This window comes from Ranitomeya imitator, chromosome 7 (assembly GCF_032444005.1).
Source record: "Ranitomeya imitator isolate aRanImi1 chromosome 7, aRanImi1.pri, whole genome shotgun sequence".
Lineage (NCBI taxonomy): Eukaryota > Metazoa > Chordata > Amphibia > Anura > Dendrobatidae > Ranitomeya > Ranitomeya imitator.
The window spans coordinates 132724643-132750061 of record NC_091288.1 but is presented as its reverse complement, the minus strand read 5'-3'; the positions used below and the strand labels follow the sequence as shown (position 1 = coordinate 132750061).

General features: G+C 43.2%; 1 protein-coding gene across 4 annotated transcripts in view; it reads left to right on the top strand.

The window, feature by feature from the left end:
* Nucleotides 1-23956, top strand: part of FBXL18 (F-box and leucine rich repeat protein 18) — a 218573-nt gene extending 194617 nt beyond the window's left edge. For all 4 annotated transcript variants that reach the window (XM_069733819.1, XM_069733821.1, XM_069733822.1 and 1 more), the window contains exon 5: nucleotides 23703-23956. In XM_069733819.1, coding sequence (XP_069589920.1) covers nucleotides 23703-23859 — 157 coding nt within the window. In that variant the 3' untranslated portion in view covers nucleotides 23860-23956. The remainder of the gene's footprint in view (nucleotides 1-23702) is intronic.
* Nucleotides 23957-25419: the final 1463 nt, after the last annotated feature.

Below are 25419 nucleotides of genomic sequence, written 5' to 3'. Positions count from 1 at the left end.
ATACACTGTTCAAAAATAAAGGGAACACTAAAATCCCACATCCTAGATATCACTGAATGAAGTATTCCAGTTGTGAATCTTTATTCATTACATAGTGGAATGTGTTGAGAACAATAAAACCTAAAAATGATCAACGTAAATCACAACTAATATCCCACGGAGGTCTGGAGTTGGAATGATGCTCAAAATCAAAGTGGAAAATGAAGTTACAGGCTGATCCAACTTCAGTGGAAATGCCTCAAGACAAGGAAATGATGCTCTGTAGTGTGTGAGACCTCCACGTCCCTGTATGAGCTCCCTACAACGCCTGGGCATGCTCCTGATGAAGCGACAGATGGTCACCTGAGAGATCTCCTCCCAGACCTGGACTAAAGCATCTGCCAACTCCTGGACAGTCTGTTGTGCAACGTGACGTTTGTGGATGGTGCGAGACATGATGTCCCAGATGTGTTCAATCGGATTCAGGTCTGGGGAAAGGGTGGGCCAGTCCATAGCTTCAATGCCTTCATCTTGCAGCAACTGCTGACACACTCCAGCCTCATGAGGTCTGGTATTGTCCTGCATTAGGAGGGACCCAGGACCAACCGCACCAGCATATGGTCTCACAAGGAGTCTGAGGATCTCATCTCGGTACCTAATGGCAGTCAAGCTACCTCTGGCAAGCACCATGGAGGGCTGTGCGGCCCTGCAAAGAAATGCCACCCCATACCATCACTGACCCACTGCCAAACCGGTCATGCTGAAGGATGTTGCAGGCAGCAGATTGCTCTCCATGGCGTCTCCAGACTCTGTCACGTCTGTTACATGTGCTCAGTGTGAACCTGCTTTCATCTGTGAAGAGCACAGGGTGCCAGTGGCGAATTTGCCTGTCCTGATGTTCTGTGGCAAATGCCAAGCGTCCTGCACGGTGTTGGGCTGTGAGCACTACCCCCATTTGTGGACGTCGGGCACTCAGACCATCCTCAGGGAGTCGGGTTCTAATAGTTTGTGCAGACACATGCACATTTGTTGCCTGCTGGAGGTCATTTTGCATGGCTCTGGCAGTGCTCCTCTTGTTCCTCCTTGCGCAAAGGCTGAGGTAGCAGTCCTGCTGCTGGGTTGTTGCCCTCCTACGGCCCATTCCATGTCTCCTGGTTTACTGGCCTGTCTCCTGGTAGCACCTGCAGCCTCCAAATCTCCTGGTGTACTGGTCTGTCTCCTGGTAGGGCCTCCAGCCTCTTGACACTACGCTGACAGACACATCAAACTTTCTTGCCACAGCTTGCATTGATGTGCCATCCTGGATAAGCTGCACTACCTGAGCCACTTGTGTGGTTGTAGAGTCCGTCTCATGCTACCACGAGTGTGAAAGCACAACCAACATTCAAAAGTGACCAAAACATCAGCCAGAAAGCATTGGTACTGAGATGTGGTTTGTGCTCCCCACCTGCAGAACCACTCCTTTATTGAGGGTGTCTTGATAATTGCCAATAATTTCCATCTGTTGGCTATTCCATTTGCACAACAGCATGTGAAATTGATTGTCAAACAGTGTTGCTTCCTAAGTGGACGGTTTGATTTCACAGAAGTTTGATTTAGGCTACTTTCACACTGGCGTTTTTTGCCAGACGTCGCAATGCGTCGTTTATGGCAAAAAACGCATCCTGTTGTTTGCAGGATGCGTTTTTGCCCCATAGATTATTAGCAACTCACTGCGACGCTTTGCAACACCTCGCAACCATCGTGCGACGGTTGCGCCGTGTTGTGGCGGACCGCCGGAAGCAAAAAACGTTAAATGTAACGTTTTTTGCTCCTGACGGACTGCTTTTTCCGACCGCGCATGCGCAGCCGGAAGTCCGCCCCCACCTCCCCGCACTTTACAATGGGGCAGCGGATGCGCCGGAGAAATGCATCCGCTGCACCCGTTGTGCAGTGCATCAAATGCTAGCGTCGGAATCTCTGCCCGACGCAATGCGACGGGGAGATTCCGATGCTAGTGTGAAAGTAGCCTTACTTGGCGTTATATTCTGTTGTTTAAGTGTTCCCTTAATTTTTTGAGCAGTGTATTTCACCACACAGGAGAGATGACATATCCTCTATATACTAAACCTCACAGGACATATCCTCTATATACTACACCAAACGGGACACATCCTCTATATACTACACCACACGGGACACATCCTCTATTTACTACTCCACACAGGAGAGCTGACAGATCCTCTATATACTTCACCACACAGGTGTGCTGACAGGTCCTATATATACAACACCACACAGGAGAGGTGATAGATCTTCTACACACTACACCACACTGGAGGACTGACAGATTTTCGATATACTACACCACATGGGACACATACTCAATATCCTGTACTGCACAGAAGTGCTGACATATCATCTTATTTAAAATACCACTCCAGGTTATTTTTTTATTTAACTACAGGAGTGGTATCCGTAATGCTGGTCCGGTGTGTGTAGTAAAATACGTACTAATATGTAGCTGGCCGTATTCCACTGCAGCGAAGAGGACGAAAGCAACGACACAGTGGCAGAAGACGGTGACTGCTACATATTTTATTATACACAAGGAACTTACATTGCTGATACCACTCCTGTGGTGAAATAAAAAATACTCTGAAATAATAATTTAAAGGAACTGATTTCTGAAATTATGGCAATGTGTCTATTATATCACTGGACTTGCATGTACCGTATTTTTCGGCATGTAAGACGCCCTGGACCATAAGACGCTCCCCAAATTTGCAGAAGGAAAATAGGGGAAGAAAATTAATGCATCAAATGAGGGTCCGTCTTAGTCAGAATTCAGCTTACCAGGTGGCGGGGGAACGGCAGCGCTGATGGAGCGGGGTCACAGGGCGTGTTTGGTGGTCTGGCGATATGACTTCCATTCTAGACGGGATCCGCTGTGCTCGGTGGTATGGGGCTCGGGACAAGATTTTGTTGCCGAGATCTCAATCTGCAGATGCGCCGCTTCTGGAGGCCACTGCATTGCAGCAATGGAAGTGTGGGGGCTCCGGGCTTTCACAAAATGACAGCGGAGCCTACACCACGGAATACTGCCGCACCAGTCTGGGATGGGAGTCATATCCTCACCATGCAGCTTCGGACCATTGAACACCCCCTCCTCCCAGCTCAGGGCCGGCAGAATCGCCCAACTTCTGCCGCTGCCACACTCCTGGTAAGTGCATTCCAACTATAAGACACACCCCAATTTTCCCCCAAAATTTGTTGGTTAAAAAAGGGCGTCTTATAGTCCGATAAAAATACAGTTTATGTGCACAGACCACCAGTCCATGCTGCTTATAGCTCCCCTAGACTCCAATTTCTAGTACAGACCCCAACAATATAATGTACAGTAAGTCTACCGCACTGACTCCCGTACTGATATGGAAATAAAGAAGACAGAGCAGGACATAACACTAATGTCTTTTTCTCTAAAAAGTTGTCCCCCCTCTGAAAGGAACTATGAACTTAAATGTGAACATCAAACCTGAACATTACAAACAATGACATCCCATTTATAATAAGACCTGAATAATCATTACTATATATGGAAACAGGGGCACTACTCACAATTCTGAGACTGAGATCTCTGGTGTCGGCTCACTATGTCAAGGAAAAGTAGAAGTGAGCAGAAAACAAAATACAGGTCAAGCTCCTAAAATATCAGACTTCCTATAGATTTACTGCATTGACTGCTCTCACAATATGTCTTTGTATGGCACATTAATAATAAGTAATAGTGAATTAATGTGAATTAACTCTTTCGTGATGGGGAAATTTTCCATTTTTGAGCTCTCATTTTTTATTTCCCCTCCTTCAAGAGCCATCATTTTTTATTTTTATGTCCATATAGGCATATGTTTCTTGCGGGACAAGTTGTACTTTTGAACGACACAATTCATATTACCACATAGTGTACTGGAAAATGGGAAATAAATTCCAAGTGCTGTGAAATTGTGAAAAAAAAGGAAATTCTGCCACTGTTTTTTGGGTATTGTTTTTACGGTGTACATTTTGTTGTAAAATGACTGCATTATGATTCTGCTCATCAATACGATTATGGCGGTAATGAACAGGTCCAGTTTTTTAATTTTATTAGTGAAAAAATCTGGAAGTTGGCATAACATTTTTGGGGGGGTTGTCACCATTTTCCGAGACATTTTTATTTTTTGGATGATGGAGCTGTGTGATGGCTTAATTTTTGCGGGGGCCAGACAATATTTTTATTAGTATCATTTTAATATACGTGATATTATGTCATATATGTGACTTTTTAATTGCTTATTACAGCTTGGTTGCGGCAACCACAAAAAAAGAATTTGGCGTTCCTGATTTTTTGCCGTTTATTAGTGATGAGCGAGTGTACTCGTTGCTTGGGTGGTCTCCGAGTATTTGTAACTGCTCAGAGATTTCGTTTTCATCACCACAGCTGAATGATTTACAGCTACTATCCAGCTTGATAACATGTGGGGATTCCCTAGCAACCAGGCAACCTCCACATGTACTCAGCCTGGCTAGTAGCTGTAAATCATTCAGCTGGGTTGATAAAAACTAAATCTCCGAGCAGTTACAAATACTCGGAGACCAACCGAGCGTACACTCGGTCATCACTAGGGTTTACTGATCAGGTTAATTGTTTTTATATTTTGATAGATCGGACATGTTTTTTATTTTTCACTGTTCTTGTTAGCCCCGTTAGTAGACCTGAAGATGCGATCTTCCAATCGCATGTGCTATTATATGCAGTGATGCCACAGCATCGCTGCATATAGCAGGAATCATGGTCTCATTTGAAGCTTGACCACAGGAAGGGTTTCAGAGGAGCTCCACAATGACAGGCACAGGTGTTATCAGCTGACCCGCGACTGTCAAGACAACCTATCGTCAACCTGTGATCACGTCATGGGCTTGCCGATGGCCAAGAGAATGATACGTATGTATGTCAGTGTGTATTAAATGCTGCTGTCAGAGATTAACACTGACATTTAACATGTGTCATACATGTAAGGTGGATGTCGTGAAGGGGTGGTGAAATACCTGAGAGCCTTCTTCCCTCACTGTGTCACCTAATTTCCTGTGGGCCCCCTCCCCCACTGTCAACTAATTTCCTGTGGCCCCCCTCCCCCAGTGTTTTACCTCTAATTTCCTCTGGGCGTGCTCAGAGGGGGAGATTGACTCAATGAATGGGGGAGGGGGCCCACAGGAAAATAGACATTTGCTATGGGCCCCCTACCCTGTGTCTCCTTTAGATTGCATTACGGCCCCCTCCTCTAACTGCCTCAGTGGCTGAAGAAGTAGTCGGGCTGCAAGCATCATATATTTTACTTACAGACATATTGTACTGCAGCCATCAACATTGTCCATCTGCTTATCTATACAATACCTCTGTGCTGCTTGGACAGGATAGCTAACAAATCACAGCACAGCTCCTAGCCTGAGCTGTGCTGTGAGATCACACAAAGAAAACTATTTCAGCCAATCAGCGTTAGACCACTGCTGTCCAGGGAGTTGTGGAAGAGGAGCCGGAGACTCGGCACAGGAAATAGGTGACCTTGGGTCAGCTGTTGTCTCCTCTCAGACTCAACCTCACACAGTCAACTGTGCCTCTGACTGTGCTGGCTGAAGTGAGGTTCAGCACACATGCACATTTCTGTGAAGGCACTGCCGCTACACTTCACATCACTTGTGCAGTCTGCCTGCCTGTGCCAGCTATACAATAAAGTGCACACCACTCGGTGCACGCTATTGCATACAGGGCAGGCACTAACCAAGGAGGCAGGGGCTGGAGACGGGCCCACTGGAGGATTCTCCGGTGTCCCGGTTCCCCAGTTCAACCCTGCTCCCGGATACAATTCTGGGGCGATACAGTGACGACATCCTTGTTCTGTGGTCGGGGAATCAAAATTCCTTGTCAAATTTGTAGCACACTTCAATAGGAACAATCAGCCTCAGGTTCAAATGTAAGATAGCTGGGGACAAGTTTTCCTTCCTGGATATTATGATTGCAAAGGCTGTGGAAAGTTACCTAAAAACCTCTATTTTCCTAAAACCGACAGCATCAAATAGCCTCTTAAGGTGGGAGAGTTATCATCCTCTAAGCCTCAAGAAGGGGATCCCTAAAGGGCAATTTTTGAAGCTGGGAAGTAATTGTTCCTCCTGAAGATGTTTCAAAATACAGGCGAACAATTTAAAAAGGAGATGACATAATAGAGGCTAACCGCCACAAATAATTGATGCTGGTTACAGACATGCACTGGGAGTAACCAAACAGAACTGCTTACTACTGGCATTAAAGGAAACCTGTCAGCAGCAAATGAATTTTATACACATTACATATGCAACCAGGTTGCAGAGCAGGCTCCACCGCGGGCACCTGCCTGCAGAAGGGGATTTTTTTTTCTCCAATATATAATGATATTGATTATGTAAACTAGGAGGCAAGTCACAGAGGGATCAGTGACCTGTCAGAAGACATACATATGGATACCTAATCAGAGCACCACATGAAGACCACCCCAGAGCATATCATTAGCTCAAAGCCAAAAATAAATATTAAAGAACAACCACAAGACAGATTTCATCAACCAAGGTATAATTATAATCATTATAACAGCGCCAACCTGACATGGTCTGTAGGTTACTGTGCACAATCCTGCTGAGAGGTTCACTTTAAAGATGCATCAAAACAAATCGCACTGATTGGTACCTATGATGACCAAAACAAGAGAATAATGAACATCTTGAAGTACTGGGATATTTTACGGGTTCATCCGGTTAATTCAAATCATTTTTCCCCCTACACCATCAGTCAATTTCAAGAGAGGCAAGTCTGTTCGAGGTTATGCAGTCCATAGCCATTACAGAACCCTGAGAACAACAGGCACTTGGCTAGATTGGAGAGAAGGGGGTTCTTTAAGGGTATGTGCACACATTGCAGATTTTTCAGCGCGGATTCTGCAGAATCCGCAAGTAAAATGACCTGCGTTTTACCTGCGGATTCCCTGCCGGTTTTCTGCGGATTTCGCCTGCGTTTTTTTTTTTTTTTTTTTTAATCAGATAAATTTTTATTGAATATGACAGAATAAAACATGTATTGCTTATTACATAACTTTTTACTCAGGTAACAATTTTTAAAGTAAAGTATCCCTCCCCTGTCCCCCCATCCCCGCCCAACCCTTAGAGGCCATAACATAAGCAAACAACATTACTCGCGTTTTACACATAGTCAAATAACATACACTCACAACACATGAAAACCTTTTATAGCGTCATATATCCCTCCCACCGCATTAGTTCCAATCAATCCACGGTTGCCATATCTTGTGGAAAAGATCCAACTTGTTTCTCTTGGTGTAAATACTTTTTTTCCGGTAGAAGTATATGATCCGTCTGTGTAATAAAGACTCTCCTAGTTGGAGGTTCCTCTCTAATCTAAAATTTAGCGATCAGCTTTCTTGCAATGAATAATAATCTTGCAATTACTATTTTGGTCGTATTATCCGTTATTTCTTCCACGTATCCCAATATACATACCAATGGATTTCTAGGAAAAATGCACCCATACACTAATTCAATACGATTCAATACTACTATCCAGAAGGAAAACAATCTGGGACAATGCCACAACATATGCAATATACCCGCCTGAGATTGTGAACACCTTGGGCAATCAGAATTAGCCTCAATCCAGCTTTGAATAACCTTTCAGGGGTTCTATATGCCCTATGAATTAAAATAACTGCGATAACCTCCCAGGTTCACTCAGAGATCTTATGCACGTATTCTAAAATCGATTCCCATCTATCATCATCAATCTCTCCCAATTCAGCTTTCCCTTTCCCTCTAGCCTTAAAGGGAACCTGTCACCCCGAAAATCGCGGGTGAGGTAAGCCCACCGGCATCAGGGGCTTATCTGCAGCATTCTGTAATGCTGTAGATAAGTCCCCGATGTTACCTGAAAAAGGAGAAAAAGACGTTATATTATACTCACCCAGGGGCGGTCCCGCTGCTGGTCAGGTCGGATGGGCGTCTCTGGTCCGCTCCTGCGCCTCCCATCTTCATTACAAGACGTCCTCTTCTGATCTTCGGCGCAGGCGTACTTTGCTCTGCCCTGTTGAGGGCAGACAAAGTACTGCAGTGCGCAGGCGCCGGGCCTCTGACCTTTCCGGCGCCTGCGCACTGCAGTACTATCCTCTGCCCTCAAGAGGCGTGGCTCATGGGATTTTTCCATATAAACCCTTATACAGATGAAATCCTCAGTTTGTTCCTGAATCCTGTGTCAAGATGGATCTTCATATGGAGAGTTTCTATTGCAATCTGGATTTGGATGTCAACTTGTTTATTTCCTTTGCATTTGCTTGTGAGCAAGAACGGAAAAGAGAAGAGCAGAGAAGACTGCATTTGCGCTATTGGCAGGACCCAATTGTTGAACTACGACAAAGCTGTGGAGCCTACCACTCCTTATTCACTGAGCTCCATGAAAACTCACAAAAATATTTTGAGTACACGAGGATGTCTCAAGATAGCTTTATGGTATTGCTGGACCATGTACTAGGAGCCATCAGGAGGCAGGACACCCGGCTCCGTAGAGCAATTCGTGCTGAGGAACGTCTGCTGGTGATACTATGGTACGTAATATTTAAACATTAACACCTGTCATAATTATTATTGTTCTGCAATGTACTTAATATTTTTTCCTTTTTTTGGTTTAGCTGTCCTAAATATTATTGTTCTATAAACCATGTTCTTTTTCTTTCTTCCTTCCTTCCTTCCTTCCTTTCTTTCTTTCTTTCTTTCTTTCTTTCTTTCTTTCTTTCTTTCTTTCTTTCTTTCTTTCTTTCTTTCTTTCTTTCTTTCTTTCTTTCTTTCTTTCTTTCTTTCTTTCTTTCTTTCTTTCTTTCTTCCTTCCTTTCTTTCTTCCTTTCTTCCTTCCTTTCTTTCTTTCTTCCTTTCTTCCTTCCTTTCTTTCTTTCTTCCTTTCTTTCTTCCTTTCTTTCTTTCTTCCTTCCTTTCTTTCTTCCTTTCTTTCTTTCTTCCTTTCTTTCTTCCTTTCTTTCTTCCTTTCTTTCTTCCTTTCTTTCTTCCTTTCTTTCTTCCTTTCTTTCTTTCTTTCTTTTTCTCTTTTTTTCAAAACACCCAGTCATAAAAATTATTATTCTGATTTTATTTTTTTCTTTCTCCTTTTGGCAGATTCCTGGCTACCGGAGAGAGCCTATTATCGCTCCATTTCCAGTTCCGGATAGGGATTTCCACACTCTGGGATTGTCACAGACACCTGCCAGGCTTTGTGGGATGTTCTATGTGCGGAATTTATCCCCCTACCCACTACGGAAATCTGGCAGCAAACTGCAGACCAATTTTTGGAAGTTTGTGATTTCCCCATCTGTTTGGGAGCAGTGGACGGAAAACATATCATGATTACCAAACAGGCTGGAACTGGATCAGAGTACTTTAATTATAAAAAATATTTTTCCATAGTGCTCATGGCGATTGCAGCTGTTAACTGTGTTAACTGTAGGTTTGATGCCATGGACATTGGATCTTTTGGCCGTGGTAATGACTCGCAGACATTTAAAAATTCGGACATGGGCCAAAGATTGTATGGGAATTTTAATTTCACCCAGCCACAACCTCTTCCCAACACTCAAGGCCCATCAATGCCATTTGTTGTGGTTGGGGATGAGGCCTTTCAGATGTGTGGAAACCTCCTGAAACCATACTCCAGTCAGGACTTGAACCACACAAAAAGGATTTTTAATTAAAGAATGACCAGGGCAAGAAGATCTGTTGTGTGCATTTTTTATCCCTGTTTCAGAATGTCGCATTTTAGGGTCAGCCATTAATCTAAAAATTGAGACAGTCGATGAGGTGGTCAAGGCGTGTGTGGTGTTGCACAACTATATTATGGCTGAAGAGCAACCCAACATTGAACTTGATGAACCTGTTTCTAACCCATTCCCAGATTACCATCATCACCCTTTCAGGACAACAGTTGAAGTTGCCCAAATGATACATTTGCATCTTACTTTTTCTGAGATTGGACGTCTGTCCTAGCAAGACAGCACCAGGTGATATGTGTATATCCCAAGCCTTGCAGCAGCACCACTGCAATTTTGAATCTCCTGTCTCAGGTGGTTGTTGAAGCAATCCTTCATTGAACGCCAACGGGTTTTGACTGTGATCACTGTGAATATGGCAAAAAAAATTGTTAATGCACTTTAGGCAGGGATCCCACAATCATGTGTGATGCGACAAACTTGCAGGAGTTTATAGCATCACACACGGTTGTGTGATTCCGGCCTTCAGGTTCACTGCCGCATCAGACCTCACTGCAATACTTACGAAAAGCCTTTCTGATCCGTGACGTGGCATTGTCCCAGTCATCCATCAGCGCTTGGGCCACCTCATTCCACAGCCGCCGAATCACCACAATGTCCGAGTGCTGATGCTGACGGGTGTCCCACAATGGAACTCGCTCCTGCACCAGGATGATGATGAGGAGGTAATTATCCAAGTATTCCTCCTCCCGTTGTGTGACCTAGAAATGAAAAAAAAAGTTAGAAAGATAAAACACTAGGGCAGAGACACATTGCCTTATTTCTCGTGTGAGAATCGCATTATAAAACTGGTACTGGCTGTCGGCTCTTTTGACCTGAACTTGACAGCTGAATAGTAATCTTTCATGCTAGGGGCAGGAGAGGTGCTGGCCAGTACGTGCAGTGCAATGCGATTATCGCAGGAGGAATACGGCAGTGAGTCTCTGCCCTTAAATCTAAAACAGTCACAAAAAAAAGTCAAGCGGCACAAAAACAGTCAAGAATAAATTAAAAAAGGCAAGAGTAACAACAAGAGCCAAGAATAAATAAAAACAGTCAAGAATACTTGCACACCGTCTTGCCACCGGAGCTTGGGCCTGAGTTTGCTGCTCCTGATGATCTGCACTGGAAGGGTTCTGTAAAAATAAAAATAAAAATATTTTGTCACATGTGTAATAGTGACAGTGAATACTTGCCAATCAGCAGGGGTGGGATTCGGCAGGTTCTCCCTGGTTCAATGGAACCGTTTCTTAAAAAAAGCAGCCAGTTCCCAGAAGCTGGGAAATTGAGCCACGATCCGGTACTTATGCAGCACAACAACAACAGCACGGAGGGCTCTGCTTCCCAGCCTGCATGCCGCCAGATACTGTGCACTGATGCCTGCACCACGCCGGGACCCGTGCACTGATATCTGTGGCCAATACAGCCCGGGTTTAGTCATAACCGACAAGAAGGATGATGACAGGACTGCCGGTGACAGAGCTCTGCTCCAGGAGAGTAAGCGGCTCCCAGGCCTCACCTTGCTAAACAAACGCTTCTCTCTACCCCATCCACCATAATGGAAACAGGAACACATGGGCTACTTGCACAGTGAACAAGTCTGTAGGAACATGTTCACACACCACCAAGAAACCTGAAGACACAAAAGAGAATAGTAAAACCAAAAACACTCAGTTTGAAAAAAATCGCAGTAATCCGCAAGTGCTAGTAAAAGATGTAAAAAAACAGGGTATTTGGTTGATACGTTTTTTGCAAAAAATGTATACTAAGCTGCTCTACCAAACTTCACGGTATACCCATATCAGAGCAGTCCTAACTAATGTATGCAATCCCTATCTGATGTATTTAAAAACCTGATCATCTGTATATTACCTGTGTGAACAGGGTTCAGAGAGGAAAAATCCATCAGATAGGGATTGCATACATTAGTTAGGACTGCTCTGATATGGGTATACCGTGAAGTTTGGTAGAGCAGCTTAGTATACATTTTTGCAAAAAACGTATCAACCAAATACCCTGTTTTTTACATCTTTTACTAGCACTTGCGGATTACTGCGATTTTTTTCAAACTGAGTGTTTTTGGTTTTACTATTCTCTTTTGTGTCTTCACCCATCCACCATAATACGGAAATGCAATTCCGCAACGCAAATATTAGCGCTCTGCAACCTGCTGTGGAATTACAACTCCCAACTGCTGCTTAAGGAACTCTGGGTGTTGTAGTTGTGCAAAAGCAGGAGTGCTGCACAACGGGGAGCTGTACACACCTGCATGCCCTGTGCTGCTGGGACTTGTGGTGCCTCTGTCACTCACCATACAGGTAATAGCCACACTACCAGTTGCATCCCCACAGGTGCTTTCATTTGTCCCAAGGTACAAATCAGGTTTTATTTCTGGACTGCTGGGCATTGAGGGTTCGGGGCATGATCAGACCTTTACCACCCAGGTAACAGGGGTGTTTTTCTATATATTTCTTCCCATTGGACTACCCTATAGCATAACACACCCCAAGCCGATCTTTGGGTGCATCAGTAATGGACCACTTTAATTAGCGGTCTGTCAAGTCCTTAATGTCCCTACTATGTCACAATAGGGACATTGAGGATTACACTGCACTTATTAAATGAATGGGTGTTTGCAAAATGCCCACGTGAGCCAGGGCGAGCAACAGCCCCTTTATGTCTGCCCACACGAGTAAGGGCAAGCTGCACCCCTTTGTCTGCCCAAATGAGCCAGAGCGAGCTGCACCTCCTTTATGGCTGCCCACATTAGCCAGGGTGAGCTGCACCCCCTTTATGGCTGCCCACATGAGCCATGGCGAGCTGCACCCCCTTTATGGTTATCCACATGAGCCAGGGCGAGCTGCAGCCCCTTCTTGGCTGCCAACATGAGCCATGGCGAGCTGCACCCCTTTATGGCTCCCCACATGAGCCAGTGTGAGCTGCACCCCCTTTATGGCTGCCCACATGAGCCAGGGCGAGCTGCACCCCCTTTATGGTTACCCACATGAGCCATGGGGAGCTGCACCCCCTTTATGCCCTAAAAAGTCCATGCCGATAAGGATTGTGTACACCAGAGAATTTTGTAAAATAGTAGGACCCTCAGTGATCAGCTGTGATCTATGGAGACAACCAACACAGAGCATTCAGTTCTTTTGTTCCTTCACAGCTCCACCATCACAGGGGAAATCGGGCATTACGCTGGTGGCGACAGAAGGCAGACACAGAGAAAAGGACCCCTGTGCAAAAATAATATATGCATACAGTAATTCAGTATAATTTCTCTTGCTTTTGTGGTGGAAATGGCCCCCTTACCCTGTGCAGTTGCACCAATGGTATGTCAGCTCCTGTGTGGTGGTCAGTGTAAGGAGGGGACAATCTTGGTCATTCAGAGAGAGAATGAGACTTTCTTTGCAGCCACCCTTTCTTTTAGTTGTTTGATAAAGGTCCTGAAAGGAGACCCCCAAATATATAATAAATGTATAAAATTTATGAAATTGGGTTTCCTAAACCAGGCTTTACCTTAATTAATTTTTCCCATATTCTGTCTTCAAAAAAATGATGAAACAAAAGTTTTTAATCTACTAATTATCAAAAAAAAAATCTAGACCCCAAATAGCGTCTCGTAGGATCTGGGGTGATTTGTTATAGGGGTGCTGTGGATGCAATGTGTGGTCAGGATTTTAGAGGGCAACATGGGTATTAGACCATCCTCTACTGTACGGAGAATGATGGGGGTGATCACAGTGCTCCCTCTCTTTGTATTCTGGTGGCATAATGTAGTAGATGGAGCTCAGAACCAAAACAGGAATTGCCTGTGGTTTGTAAGCGCAGCGTTGTTTGCATGCTTTGGATCGGGTTAGGAGAGCCGCTGGACAGAATGTGCACTGTTCTGATCTTATTCCATTGTATTTTTTTCAACTGTTTGACTGCACTCCTACTTGTATATGTTTGAGGAAAAGGTGTGTGTAAATGGGTGTGGCTTAAAAATTGGTGTGGCTTTCCTACACACAAACACAGAACCTCTTGTTAAAAATTTGAATCCCACCCGTGACTATCAGGAGCAAATGTACTCACTTCAGTATCCGGTCCACTGTGTGAGCTCTGATCTTCAGAGGAGGACATGATGAGGAATGCTGCAAGAAAGATAGAAATGATTACAGACTGCAGGGAGAAAAACAGGCAGACATATAGCGTGTATGCTTACATTTTGTAGGAGTCTTCCACACTTGAGACTGCAAGTCTTGTGTTGCTTCCAGAGTCTTGAGAGTAATGGAGTTCCACTGCCCAAACCTACTTTTATAACCTTTGCTTGGGGGGTGGCTTCATACAAGTTCCTAGAAATGTTTACTCAGAAGAACGCATGCGTACGCAAACGCAAGCAAACGCAAACACTTGTGTACGCATGCGTTCCCATAGACTGTAATGCGTTAATTTGACTCATTCCTTCCGCAGGCGTACACATGCTTATGGCGGCGGAAATTTGCTGCCACAAAAATTCTAACATGGTGCGTCAGCCACACACCGCCAAAATACACATGCGTAAGCAAATGCGGGCTAACACATGCAAACGCATGTACCTGCGTCTACAAGGATAAAGATGGGAAATCGAGATGCATGTGGATGTATGCGTCCAAAATGCTGCGGACACAACCGCAAATGCGAAACCAGCCTTAGAAGGGTTCCATCTGTGGTGGAACGGACGCAGCATTCCATCATAATATTTTTGGTCAATGTGGCAGAAGCTTTATCTTAGCTCTGTTTCTCTTACCCAGTATATCACCTGATGGACCCTTTATTGAACCTAAAGGGGGAAAACACGTCGGATGGGGCATTTTATTTGTTACCGTAAGTTGATCGTTGGTCTTCCTTACTTGTATATGATTTTGCACTATTCTATCATGAATATGCTGTGTCTATTAGGCTTTAGTCTGACACGTTTGGGGTATGTGCAATTTATTATTTTGTCACACTTTAAATAATCTGATAACTGATGGTTATGACTTTTGGGTATTTAATTTTTCTTACTTATACCTACCTCTCAAGCACTGGGACTACCCCTATACGGTCAACAAGCATATAGATACATGTGGATCATTCTCTATTGGATCCATTTATTCATTTGATGCAGAAGATTTTGCGTCAAGAGACAGTTTGAACAAATCTGAGAATCTTTTTTAGGGCAGAGACACACTGCTGTATTTCTCGTGTGAGAATCGCATCGCACTGCATGGACTGGCCGGCACCTCTACTGACCTGAGCATGACAGCATGATGGATTACTTAACTGTCAAGCTCAGGTCAGAAGAGCCGACAGTCAGTACGAATTTCACGATGCGATTCTCGCACGAGAGATACGGCATTGTGTCTCTGCCCTTACAGCACTTCTCTCCATTTGTGAAAAGTTTTATACCTATATACAGCTGTAGAGAGGCATCCGCTTTTTTAGGCCAGCACCTTATAGGTCTGACCAGACATATCCTATGTTTGTATAGAACTTTAAGCACTTTATTGGGTGGTGGTGTTGGCTTTGCTTAAGGACCTCCTGTAAGGGTCAGGTAGGGATAGCTGTTATGATCTGGTGGTTTAGGAACAACATGAGACAAGATCTGAAGGAGGTGGTATCTGTACTGACTGCAGACCCTGAACCTAGCAGCACAACTAGAAATAGCCGTGGGGGGTACCTGACACTCCCTAGACCCCTCGGCACAGCCTAAGATCTAACTTCCCCTAAAGATGGAAACAGGAAACCTATCTTGCCTCGGAGAAAATCCCCAAAGGAAAGATAGCCCCCCACAAATATTGACGGTGAGAGGAGGGGAAAATAACATACGCAGAGATGAAATCACATTTTAGCATAGGATGCCAGTCTAGCTTGATAGATAGGACAGGAAAGGATACTGTGCGGTCAGTATAAAAACTACAAAACAATCCACACAGAGTTTACAAAATCTCCACACCTGACTAAAGGTGTGGAGGGTAAATCTGCTTCCCAGAGCTTCCAGCTAACAGAAAAAATCCATAATGACAAGCTGGACAAAAATAGAATGCACAGAACAATAATTCCACAACGTGTGGACTGAAATGAGCAAAGCCAGAATTTATCTTTGCAGAACTGGTCAGGAAACCAGGAGAATCCAAGCAGAGATGTGACTCCAGCCAGAAAACATTGACAAGTGGCATAGGCTGAAGACTAGAGCCAGGTTAAATAGCAGAGCCAGGAGAGACGATTAGTGAAAGCAGCTGCTAAAGCTAAACCCAAGGAGCGGCAGTTCCACTCAAAACCACCAGAGGGAGCCCAAGGGCAGAATTCACAAAAGTGCCATTTACATCCACCGGAGGGAGCCCAAGAACGGAATTCACAACAGAGAGCCTACGTGGAGTGGGGGCGCCATATCGTATCCTCAGGGTGCCAACTTCCGCTGTTAGGAACGGAGACCTAGGGTACCGGTTAGGAAGGGAGACTTAAGACGCATTCTATTCCCGTAGATTTTTTCTTATTAAAGGATGTATGGGTATCTTTTATACCAACCTGACTGTATACATTTTTGATGACCCTTTATGGATTTTTTTCAATTTTTGTGCTTTTAATGAATACAAATAAAGGGTATTTTTATAAGGGTTCTTTTTCCCTTTGTTTTCTGCTTTGATATATCCTTGTCAATATATTTTTTAGGCTTTCTACTCAGTGATGACTGTCCCAACGAAAAAAGTCATTAGTGGCAGTAGGTTTATGGAAGGTTTCAGTGGCAGTGTCCCTACCAATCTGGCTGTCCACAAAATTGATCGAGTTGTAATCAGTCATATGTTAGTCTCAGACCCACAGTGTTATTATTAAATTCCCAACAAAGTTATTATACCTGGGGCACCCGGGCTCCCCATCGCAGTGTTACTGAGCTGGCGGAAGAACTAATCATTGAAAGCAAAGAAATTATGCTTCAAGACAAACTTCAGGTCAGACACAATCTATTATGTGAGGCAAACTGTATCCCTTTTGACCTAAAGTAGCGTTTTAGCGCCATTAGCCCGATGCTATAAGGAATATTACTATAAAGAAAAGAAGAAAATGAGTGGGCACCACTACAAATACATTACCAATATAAGAGGGAGGGTGCAACTAATGCGCCAAAAAGGGCAGCACGGTGGCGCAGTGGTTAGCACAGCAACCTTGCAGCACTGGAGTCCTCGGTTCTAATCCCACCTTGGACAACATCTGCAAAGAGTTTGTATGTTCTCTCCGTGTTTGCGTGGGTTTCCTCCGGGTACTCCGGTTTCCTCCCACATTCCAAAGACATACAGATAGGGAATTTAGATTGTGAGCCCCATCGGGGACAGCGATGATGATGTGTGCAACCTGTAAAGCGCTGCGGAATATGTTAGCGCTATATAAAAATAAAGATTATTATTATTTATTATAAAAAGCATGTATAAGAGAAAGAGAAAAAGAAGCGCAAATGAAGTGCACACACAACCCATGTAAAGTGAGCAAGGCTTTATTGAGACAAAAAGTGCTTACAAAACATAAAAACATTAAAACACTTTAAAAATATATATACCCAAACAACACCCCCTGTATATGAGGATGTGAATAAAGCAGGCTCAAGGGAATAAATACCAAGTAAACAATGAAGGACAGCATCCAATCCAGGTGAAATGTTCAAAAATGGATTTCTTTATTTGCCAAAGTGCAACGTTTCAACCCACAAGAGTCTTTTTCTTGCTTGAAAAAGACCCTTGTGGGTTGAAACGTTGCACTTTGGCAAATAAAGAAATCCATTTTTGAACATTTCACCTGGATTGGATGCTGTCCTTCATTGTTTACTTGGTATGTACAATCTCCATGGGGGTCCAGTGGAACTAGGACGTGCATCCATATGTCTAATGTGCTGTCGGCCATTTGCTATTTTCAAGGGAATAAATAGTCCCAAAAGAGGGGATCCCAGTGAGTAGTAACTATCCACAAATCACAATGAAATGTAAATGAAATGTAAATATACACACCCACCACAGGCTCAAGTGGAAAAACGCCTCTACATGGCTATAGATTTCCAATAGGCAATATCGGTACATAATGGTTTATAAAAAGGATTAAATTCTGTATGAATAGTAATTCTGATAGACAGCTCATATAAATATAAATAAGTAAATAATGGTTAGCAATCCATAATATGAACGAGGACACCCCACATTGAGCACATGGCAGAGAGTGTAAGGTACATAGATAAATACAGAAATAGTAATACTCACTACTCAATGGAAATTAAAGAGCCCGCTAGCTCCCAACGCGTATTGTTACTCTGGGTGACTTCATCAGGGGAAGGGGAATACTACTATAAAGGGATTTTATGTTGATTGACGCCAGATAAACCTCCTTACCTATCACCACATCTTCCACCTTGAGAAGGTCTGTATCTCTAATATATGAGGGTAACAAGATCGCAAAAGGCCTCAAGATCCTATCAATATAGATACTTGAGTTTTGTGTAATTGAATCAATTCCTACCACAATTGGATGGCCTTTAAGGGGGGATCAAGACCTTTGTGAACTTTGGGTGATGAATAAAACACAGTCAAGATCAGGAACTTAAAGTCACATTAATTTTTTTATATAATTTTTAAATCCAGTGCATTTAACTTCATCAATTTTTAAAATTTCCTTTTAATATATCTTTAATAAAAGTGTTGTTTTATACTAGTTAGTGTAATATAGTATTTAAGTCTGTGATATTTTGCTCTGTATAGTGAAAATCACAATTTCCTATGAACGCCAGCCATGCGCACGCTTTCACAGGAAGATTGTAATGATAGGCATGGGGGTCATCAGCAGTCTGACTGCTCTCCTTACAACCCATCGATTACGTCACGGGCAGGCCGATGGGGGCATGGAATGACACACGCCTCTGTCTGTGCATGTTAAACACTGCTGTCAGACATTGACATTGGAATTTAATAGAATAACAGCCACAGGCGGAACTCCACTCCATCCGCGGTTGTTAGAGGCACATGATTGCTGATTAAATCAGCTATCATGTACAAGAAAGATGTGGGCTGTGTGCCAGCCTGGTTCGAAATCAAGGAGTCGGCATATGATGCAAGTTTGTGATATATCATGAAGGGGTTAATAAAGTAATCTAAAAACCAATTAATGACTAAGTTACAAAGTTTTTTTACCATGATTGCTATTTTGCTGTTTATTTTTAGAGCCTTCTAGATGTGGGGTGCATCATTAGATTAATGCACAGCACATTGCAACAGGAAATAAATAGGCATAATGATCACATGTCCTGCGATCATACATCTGTATGGTGGGAGATTTAAAAGAGGAAGCGCATTACAGAGAGCATGCATTTTAAATGTAAGTGGCTTGTGTTGTCTACAGCAGCAGACTCACTGAGCTCCGTGATTGGCTTCAGCTTATGCTGTAACCATGATATTATGGCTGCTGCCAAACACAAAGACCATAGTAGCAGCAGAGAGCCTGTGCTGGACCTAAGGAAAGTGAGGATTATTTGTGTTTTTTTTACAACTGTGCAGTCATCTGGTCATCACTTTTGTTAAAGTGTAAAACCACTTCCTTCTCGACTCCACATACGGCAGTCAGACTAGTTCCCTGGATCAACGCCCTATCAAGGAATCTAATATACATAACATGTAACATTATACTTTTCAAGAAAAGCATCCAGTCCCCTCTTAAATTTAAGTAATGAATCACTCATAACATCATACAGCAGAGAGTTCCATAGTCTCACTGCTCTTACAGTAAAGAACCCGCGTCTGTTGTTATGCTTAAACCTTCTTTCCTCCAGACGTAGAGGATGCCCCCTTGTCCCTGTCTCAGGTCTATGATTAAAAAGATCATCAGAAAGGTATTTGTACTGTCCCCTCATATACCTATACATTAAAATAAGATCACCCCTTATCCTTCGTTTTTCCAAACTAAATAGCCCCAAGTGTAATACCCAATCTTGGTATTGTAGACCCCCCAGTCCTCTAATAACCTTGGTCGCTCTTCTCTGCACCCAGATAGGAGACAATGGGACTGCTTTATAAGCATCACATAGTTAGACACTGACTGCTGTCTATACATCACAAAGGAGGCACTGAGACTGCTGTATCTTTATCACATAGAGGGTGCAGAGACAGCTGTATATACATCACATAGGAGATGCAGAGACTACTGTATATACATCACATAGGAGACATAAGGACTGCTGTATACAGTCATGTCCAAAATTTTTAAGAATGACACCAAAATATATTTTCACATGATCTGCTGCCCTCTGGTTTTTATTAGTGTTTGTCTGATGTTTATATCACATACAGAAATATAATTGCAATCATATTATGAGTACCAATAGGTTATATTGACAGTTAGAATGAGTTAATGCAGCAAGTCAATATTTGCAGTGTTGACCCTTCTTCTTCAAGACCTCTGTAATTCTCCCTGGCATGCTCTCAATAATAATAATAATAATAATTTTACTTATATAGCGCCAACATATTCCGCAGCGCTTTACAAATTATAGAGGGGACTTGTACAGACAATAGACATTACAGCATAACAGAAATACAGTTCAAAACAGATACCAGGAGGAGTGAGGGCCCTGCTCGCAAGCTTACAAACTATGGGGAAAAGGGGAGACACGAGAGGTCAATCAACTTCTGGACCAAATCCTGACTGATAGCAGTCCATTGTTGCATAATCAATGCTTGCATTTTGCCAGAATTTGTTGGTTTTTGTTTGTCCACCTGTCTCTTGATGATTGACCACAAGTCCTCAATGGGATTAAGATCTGGGGAGTTTCCAGGCCATGGATCCAAAATCTCTGTTTTGTTCCATGAGCCATTTAGTTATCATCTTTGCTTTATGGCAAGGTGCTCCATCATGCTGGAAAAGGCATTGTTGGGTGCCAAACTGCTCTTGGACGGTTGGGAGAAGTTGCTCTTGGAGGACATTCTGGTACCATTCTTTATTCATGGCTGTGTTTTTAGGCAAGACTGTGAGTGAGCCATCCCCTTGGCTGAGAAGCAACCCCACACATGAATGGTTTCAGGATGCTTTACAGTTGGCATGAGACAAGACTGGTGGTAGCGCTCACCTCTTCTCCGAATAAGCTGTTTTCCAGATGTCCCAAACAAAGGGGATTCATCAGAGAAAATGACTTTGCCCCAGTCTTCAGCAGTCCACTCCCTGTACCTTTTGCAGAATATCAGTCGGTCCCTGATGTTTTTTCTGGAGAGAAGTGGCTTCTTTGCTGCCCTCCTTGAAACCAGGCCTTGCTCAAAGAGTCTCCGCCTCACAGTGCGTGCAGAAGCACTCACACCAGCCTGCTGCCATTCCTGAGCAAGCTCGGCACTGCTGGTAGTCTGATCCCGCAGCTGAAACAGTTTTAAGATACGGTCCAGGCACTTGCTGGTCTTTCTTGGGCGCCCTGGAGCCTTTTTGACAACAATGGAAGCTCTCTCCTTGAAGTTCTTGATGATGCGATAGATTGTTGACTGAGGTGCAATCTATTTAGCTGCGATACTCTTCCCTGTTAGGCCATTTTTGTGCAGTGCAATGATGGCTGCACGTGTTTCTTTAGAGATAACCATGGTTAACTGAAGAGAAACAATGATACCAAGCACCAGCCTCCTTTTAAAGTGTCCAGTGATGTCATTCTTACTTAATCATGACTGATCGCCAACCCTGTCCTCATCAACACCCACACCTGTGTTAATGGATCAATCGCTAAAACTGTTAGCTGCTCCTTTTAAGGCAGGACTGCAATGATGTTGAAATGTGTTTTGGGGGTTAAAGTTCATTTTCTGGGCAAATATTGACTTTGCAAGTACAGTAATTGCTGTTAAGCTGATCACTCTGACATTCAGGAGTATATGCAAATTGCCATTTGAAAAAATGAAGTAGACTTTGGAAAAATTTATATTTGTCTCATTCTCAAAATTTTTGTCCATGACTGTATACACACAGGAAGTGCTGGGCCTACAAATATACATAGGATATATATATATCACATAGGAGACACTGACTGCGGTCTATGCATGACATAGGAGATGCTGAGACTGCTGTATCTATATCACATAGAGGACGTGGAGACAGCTGTATATACATCACACAGAAGATGCTGGGACTGTTGTACAGCTGGGACTGCTGTACATATATAACATAGGAAATATTGACCCTGCTGTATGTGCATCACAGGAGACTCTGTGGTCATATGAATTACAGGAGGGGTTGGGGGGGGGCGTTGACATCACAGGAGATGCTGGGACATATTCATCACCAGGGAGACTGTGGAGAATAGACATCACTGAGGGGCTAAATACATCACTAGGAAGCACAGACAGCACTGGGGGTATATATGTCCCTGGGTGAATATACATCACTGCTGGGGTCACATACATCACTGAGGGCTCTATACAGCACTGGGGGCTATATACATCACAGGTTGGGGGATATACAGCACTGGGGGCAATATACAGTACTCAGTTGGATATACAGCACTTCGAGGGCAAATGCAGCACTGGGGAATATACATATCACTTGGAGCGCATACAGCCCTGGGGGGATATACAGCACTTAGGGAGGGCGGATATACAGCATTGTGGGGGACAGACATTACCGGGGAGGCACATAGATCACAGAGTGGGGCTCATAGATCATCGGGGGGACCCAGATCACTGGGGGTGGCACGAAGATCACAGAGTATTTGTTAGTGTACGGAGATTTAGTTTTCATCACCTCAGCTGAATGATTTGAGCGGTGTATGGAATGGGCATGAATCGCCCTGGGAAAAACGCTTTTCCTATGGCAATTCATGCCCATTCCATACGCAACTCATCGTACCTATGGGTAATTTCCTATAATTTTTTCAGCCATCCCACACAGCATGGCCATGGGAATACAGCCATTTTTCAAGACTATTTCCATGGTTGGGCGTACTGTGTATTCCTATTCTTCCATTCCTCTAGTCTGATGAAGGTTTGAATCAAAGACCGAAACGTTATAAGATATTGGGACTTTCTTTAATAAAATTCATTTGCATCAATTTTTTTGAGTGCCAGAATTTTCAATACATCATTTAATATTATATGGCAGTCCACATTGCATTATCTAGATATACAACTGGTGTTTTCACTTGTTACCACAAGATGAGTACCAAGTACCCACAGACCACTATATCACAAATGCCATAAAATCAATAAAGTTTATTGAGAACAAATTTAAAAAGTATACATAATACCATGTGAGTTTTGTCAAAGAGAATTAGTCAAAATTCCATGAGCCGCGGAAGTACCACATCAAGGGGACTCCCCTTGAAAAAGCACGGGCGAAACGCGCGTCGGGGTGTTCCTGGGCAGCGGTACACAACTATGGGTAAGTATTGATCCACTTACAACATCTGATAATTACTTTATATACTATATACTGAATTCTCATCATCCGGGAACAATATATGTATGACTACCTTAAAGGATGTTTCTGGGAATCTTATATGGGACTTATATCAATCACAGTGTGCTTTAATGCTTAAAATGATATGGTTAGATGTGGTACTTCCGCGGCTCATGGAATTTTGACTAATTCTCTTTGACAAAACTCACATGGTATTATGTATACTTTTAAATTTGTTCTCAATAAACTTTATTGATTTTATGGCATTTGTGATATAGTGGTCTGTGGGTACTTGGTACTCATCTTGTGGTAGCTATATGGATTTGTCCACTAATCTTTACTTGGTTGGATACTATTGATGGAGAAGCAAGTACAAGAATGCTTCTGGCTAAGATTGGTTATTTCTGCCTTTTGAATCTGTATTTTGGTGTTTTCACTTGTGTAGTATTATATTATAACCTTGGCTGTCTTTCTCTTTCATATTTTAAGGTTTTCTGTGGACCGTCCAGCATTAAACACCACAATCTTCCCCTTACTTCATGAGAATTTAGCTGAAGTGATCAGAGATGTTCCCTTGATGCATTTGGATGAAATAACTTTATTTAAAAGTCGAGTGGCAGAGGAACCCCCAAAGCTATGGCCTTAAGTTTCTTAGACTGCAGAAAAATCAGCATGAATAAATGTCATCAATTACTTTTATTTTCATTGTATTGTACATAATAAAATATTACTATATTACCCCTAAACAAGTTGTGTTTCTCTTTCATGTTACATTTTAGTTTACTTTCGGAGATCCTAATTTGTGAATTAGAAGATTCATGATCATGCAGGGGCAAACAATCTCCAAGTCTGCCATTATTTGGTACAAATTAAAATAAAATAAATACAATGCATAAGAGATTAGAAAATACACACTGCCACTTTGTCAGTGTATAATTCTTCTCTGCCCTCAGATCTCAAGCATCTATTATTTTATTAGACCCACAGAAGAAACGGAATGGCTTACTACATGACCTAAAAAATAAAATATTTTAATTGGGGAAAGAAAGTATTTTAATTTGTAATAACAAGGTCGTAAATTATGGATTCTGCACAAGTCCTTAAACTGGTTCTGTCCAGTTTCCTATGCCTTCTGTATGAAAAAAAATAACCCAGACCTCTCTAAGGCTAGTGTCACATTTGCAGTAGAATCCGCAGTGTTTATGCCGCAACCTGAAACGCACGATAAACCACGTGCAATGGCGGCGGCCATTTTCCTGAAGCCGAGTTCGCCATCTGCGCACGCGCGGCAACCCACGGCCATTTTCCTGAAGCCCCGGGAAGCCGAGAAAAACCATCTGCGCAAACGCGGCCTCACAAAGATGGCCGTGCCCACCGATAAACGGCTGAATAGCGCAGATAACGCTATTTTCCTTCAAGCTGCACAGTGGATTCGCCAGTTGGACATGCGCACACCACTACGCCACCAACGGAGATCTGGGGCAGAAACAGCGCTGTCACCACGCCCATATGACCTGACTAGCGTGAGTGACAGCTCAAAACGGCGACTTTACAAAGGTATTTCGGCAGCATAGGTGGGGAATAAAGGCTCACAAAATACACTAATGTAAAGCACAGCTCTGCCCCTATTTAACGCTATTTTTAGCTCTTGAAAAAACGGGGTGACAGGTTCCCTTTAAGCTGGCTAGTAGCTGTAAATCATTCAGCTGCCGCGATGAAAACTAAATCTCCGAACACTAACAAATACTCGGAGGTCACCCGAGCATGCTCGGGAAAACCCGAGCAACGAGTATACTCGCTGATCACTAGTCAGCTACCAATTGTGCAAGTTCTCCCTCTTAAAAAGATGAGAGGCCTGTAATTAACATAATTAACACCATAGGTCAAAATAAGAAAACAAATCCAGAAAATCATCTTGTCTGATTTGGCAAGATTTATTTTGCAAATTATGGTGGAAAATAAGTATTTGGTCACCTAAAAACATGCAAGATTTCTGACCTGTAACTTCTTCAAGAGGGTCCTCCACTCATTACCTGTAGTAATGGCACCTGTTTGAACTTATCAGTATAAAAGACACCTGTCCACAACCTCAAACAGTCACACTCCAAACTCCACTATGGTGAAGACCAAATTGCTGTTGAAGGACACCAGAAGCAAAATTTTAGCCCTCCACCAGGCTGGGAAGACTTAATCTGCAATAGGCAAG